Source organism: Quercus lobata, chromosome 2 (assembly GCF_001633185.2).
Source record: "Quercus lobata isolate SW786 chromosome 2, ValleyOak3.0 Primary Assembly, whole genome shotgun sequence".
Taxonomy (NCBI): Eukaryota; Viridiplantae; Streptophyta; class Magnoliopsida; order Fagales; family Fagaceae; genus Quercus; species Quercus lobata.
Window position 1 is genome coordinate 55,353,346 of NC_044905.1, and position 4,510 is coordinate 55,357,855.

At 39.6% G+C, this 4,510-nt stretch overlaps 1 protein-coding gene across 1 annotated transcript; it reads left to right on the forward strand.

The window, feature by feature from the left end:
- The first annotated feature begins 708 nt into the window (after positions 1 to 708).
- LOC115975899 (probable acyl-activating enzyme 6) lies at positions 709 to 2,609 on the forward strand. The gene has a single exon (XM_031096939.1). The coding sequence runs from the start codon at positions 772 to 774 to the stop codon at positions 2,443 to 2,445; it is 1,674 nt and encodes a 557-aa protein (XP_030952799.1). The 5' UTR covers positions 709 to 771; the 3' UTR covers positions 2,446 to 2,609.
- The last annotated feature ends 1,901 nt before the right edge of the window (positions 2,610 to 4,510 follow it).

Below are 4,510 nucleotides of genomic sequence, written 5' to 3' on the forward strand. Positions count from 1 at the left end.
AAAAAAAAAATGTAGCTACTGTAGCTGCAGTGCAGATTGGTATTGTAGCTATTGTTCAAAACTTAAAAAAAAAAAAAAAAAAAAAAAACAACAACAACAACAAAACAAAACAAAACAAAAACAAAAACAAAAATGTTGTAGCTAGTGTAGCTATAGTGCCACTTGAACAAACTAAAAGTATGGTAACTTTTACGTATTCACCTAACAAGTATCACAATATTTTCACAAAATATTTATTTTCAGTTGTGGTTAGTCACAATTTTATATTTTATTATTTTATTTTGACAAATAAAAAATTGACATTTCAATAACTGTGAAAATATTATGAAATTTGTTGTAATTATAACAATATATAATACCATTATTTTTAATGTTCAATTACGTTGATTGACTCATTAAAATAAAAGTGCGATCAAAATATACATGCATGATACACCTTGAAAAGTATTTAAAAAGTATAAATTTTTCTAAACAAGCCACCAAACTTGTAAATAATATACTATTTTTTAAATATAGATTCCCAAATAATTTAATTTAATTATTTTATTTTTATAAAAAGATTAAAAAAAAAAAAAAAAGACTTAGACAAATGGGCCTGAATATGACAAATGAGTTGGTATGCAACAAGTGGATCTCACAATCACGTATCATTTTGAATCTTATCTTCTTCACAAGAAGTAATTTTTAACCACCAAAAATCCCCACTTTCTAGATTTTAATTTTATCACCACAAAAAATACAGACAAAGAGAGAAAGAGAAGACAGAGAGTAATGGAAGAGTTGAGGTCAAGAAAAGCAAACTCAACACCTCTAACCCCACTAGGCTTCCTAGAAAGAGCAGCCACTGTGTACGGTGACTGCACTTCCGTCATCTACAACACCACCACCTACACGTGGTCACAGACCCACCGTCGATGTCTCCAACTAGCCTCATCGCTATCATCGCTCGGCATCAAGAGAGGCCAAGTGGTGTCTGTCATAGCCCCCAACATCCCCGCCATGTACGAGCTCCACTTCGCTGTGCCCATGTCCGGTGCTATCCTCAACAGCATCAACACGCGCCTCGACGCTCGTACGATCTCCGTACTCCTCCGCCACAGCGAATCAAAACTCGTCTTCGTTGACCTCCTGGCTTCCTCTCTCATCCTCCAAGCTCTCTCTCTCTTCCCACCAAATACTCAACGCCCTCAACTCGTCCTCATCACCGATGATGATGATGATGGTGGTGGTGGTGAAGCTCTCTCTTCCTCCACTGTTGATTTCTGCTGTACTTATGAGAGTTTGGTGGAGAAAGGTGACCCTGAATTCAAGTGGGACGAAGACCAATTATCGGAGTGGGATCCGATGATATTGAACTACACTTCGGGTACAACCTCTTCTCCGAAAGGTGTAGTTCACTGTCACAGAGGTATATTCTTCGTCACCGTTACTTCTATTGTAGATTGGGGTGTACCAAAGCAGCCTGTTTATTTGTGGACCCTACCTATGTTCCACGCTAATGGATGGAGCTTTCCGTGGGGAATGGCAGCAATGGGTGCGACCAATATTTGTCTTCGCAAATTCGATGGACCAATAATTTTTGATCTCATCAAAAAACATGGTGTGACTCACATGTGCGGTGCACCTGTGGTGCTAAACATGTTAACAAACTCACCCAACAATGAAAAGCTTCAAAACCCAGTTCATATTCTCACAGCTGGAGCTCCACCACCGGCTGCTGTGCTGTTTAGGACCGAGTCGTTGGGTTTTGCAGTGAGTCATGGCTACGGGTTGACTGAAACGGCTGGACTCGTTGTTTCGTGTGCGTGGAAACGAAAGTGGAATCGTTTGCCAGCGAGTGAAAGAGCGAGGCTAAAGTCTAGACAAGGAGTGAATATCGTTGGGATGACTGAAGTGGATGTTGTGGATGCTGAGTCTGGAGTGAGTGTGAAACGGGATGGGTTAACACTCGGTGAAGTTGTACTCAGAGGTGGGGCAGTGATGCTTGGTTATTTCAAAGATCCAGAGGGTACCTCTAAATGTATGAAAGAGAATGGTTGGTTTTACACTGGCGATGTGGGAGTTATGCATCCAGATGGATATTTGGAGATCAAAGATAGATCCAAGGATGTGATCATAAGCGGTGGAGAGAATTTGAGCAGTGTGGAACTTGAGTCTGTGCTATATACACATCCAGCGATTAATGAAGCAGCTGTGGTGGCTCGACCTGATGAGTATTGGGGTGAGACACCTTGTGCTTTTGTGAGCTTGAAGGAAAGGTTGACATCGAAGCCGAGTGAGAAGGAGATTATGGAGTTTTGTAGAGCTAAATTGCCGCACTATATGGTACCTAAGACGGTGGTGTTTAAGGATGAGCTGCCAAAGACTTCGACTGGGAAGATTCAGAAGTTTGTGCTCAGAGACATTGCCAAGGCCATGGGTTCCTCAAGGGTGAGTCGGATGTAGAGTTGAGTTGACTGGCCAGAGTTTAGTCAACAACTCGTGATGTGAAGTCGTGAACCCTGTTAGGACTTTTATTTTTTAGTAACACCGGGGTCAAATAAAGTGGCACAATTCACGCCTCAACTCGTATATATGTGATAAAAAAAATGTTTTTCTACCGTTTATAATTCATGATGTGTACGAGTTGCGGCACGGTGTCACACCACCGTTACTTTCTTTTTTTTCTTTTTTCTTTTTCTTTTTTCTTTTTTTTTTTATTTATTGAAATTTGAACTCTAAATGTATGCCAATAAGACAAGGCTTTGTCTTTGTCTTTGTCTTTTAGCTTTTACGCATACAGCTACCTGAAATTATAATAAATTAGTAATTGTTACAGAAAGCTACCTAACACTTTGCTTGTCTGGAGATCTTCGTGAATAATTTTTCGTATTTTCTCATGTTTGATTGAATAAAAAAACAATTAAATGGAAACTATCTTTGAAAGAAGTATAACTTATTTTTAAAAATTATTTTTTATTAATATGTTTTAGAAAACAATTCACAGTAAGCTAAATAATGGAAGTTTGAAATTATTTTTAAACTCATTTAAAGTTATTACCAAATATAAGAAATTGATATAGTTTTATAGAAAAAACATTTTAGAAAATAACTCATTTTTAAAAAAATATTATCACTAAAACAAACATAGCGTACATAATAGTTTACTTTAGTAACCATGTATATTTATTTGGTAAAGTTGATTAATTATCATTAATTCAAAAATTGCTTCTATTGGATAGTGCAATTTTTTTTTTTTTTTTTGATAAACCAGACTAGCAGTGCCTGGTAATTTATTCATAATGAAAGAAAAGAGACTTCAGTGAACATCAAAACCAACTAAGGAGGATATGTCCTCAGGTAATTCTTCTAACCAAACTTGGGTGCCTCTACAAGTTTTTGCTTTTTTGGCTAAAGCATCAGCCACAACATTACAAACTCGAGAAACATGAGTAAAACTAGTAAACTGAAAATCCAAAGCTAGCACGCGAATATCCTCGATGACATGCCCGAACGGTAAGACATCTGAATACCCCTCCTGTATTGCTTGAATGATTGTGGACGAGTCACCTTCAAAAATGACCTGTGAAGGGCTTATCTCCCTGGCAAACTGCACTGCTCTATGACACGCCAATGCTTCCAATTGAATCACTGACTGAGCTAGGGGGACTAATGTGGTTAATGCACCGATAGCCTCCCCACACCAGTCCCTAATTACCACACCTAAGCCAGCCAAGTTTTCCGACTTAAACACTGCCACATCAAAATTGGCCTTGAAAATGTAAGCATCAAGTGGGCGCCATTGCTGAAATTGCTGGATCGGAGGAGGCTCAAGATTTGCTTTGGTGGGTTCTTGAGCATTAAGGAACTCCTAGAGTAAGCTTCCTGCCAGTTGGGTGATCTTGTGCAGGGGCTGGGTGGACCTCCCCACTCTTGAAGCATTGCGACGATTCCACAGAAGCCATGCCACGGTGATGAAAATCTCCACCCTGTAATCTTCGTCGGTCTACATAAAATGCTCCAACAAATCCTTGAAGCTGGAGACCTGTACATCGGTAGCTTGCTGGGTCCAATTGAGAGAGCTCTACACCTCGGCAAGCTTTGAATAGGACCAAAGAGCATGGAGTTCATCTTCAAGCTGAGTCTCGCATACTTCACATGTATTCAAAATAGAGATATGCCTGCGTTGAAGATTGACCATGGTTGGGAGGGAGCTGTTGCACGCCCGCCAAGCGAAGTGTTTTATTTTATTAGGAACTCTTAGCTGCCAGAGGTCTTTCCAGAACTTATTTTGTTGCACCAACAAAGAGGTACCTGCAAGGTTAGTTGAAGCATGGGAAACTAAAAGTTTATAAGCACTCTTAGTTGTGAAAGTACCAGAGGGAGTAAGGCCCCATATAATCCGATCAGGTGGAAGTCTGGTGCTCACTGGGATACCACAAATAGTGGCTGCTTCATGAGGCAAGAATAAGCGTTGGATTTCAAATGTATTCCACTCCCCTGTCTCAGCCTTGATGAGTGTATTCACTCT

Coding starts and splice junctions, on each gene's coding strand:
- LOC115975899 (XM_031096939.1), top strand. CDS start 772: ATGGAAGAGTTGAGGTCAAGAAAAGCAAACTCAACACCTCTAACCCCA.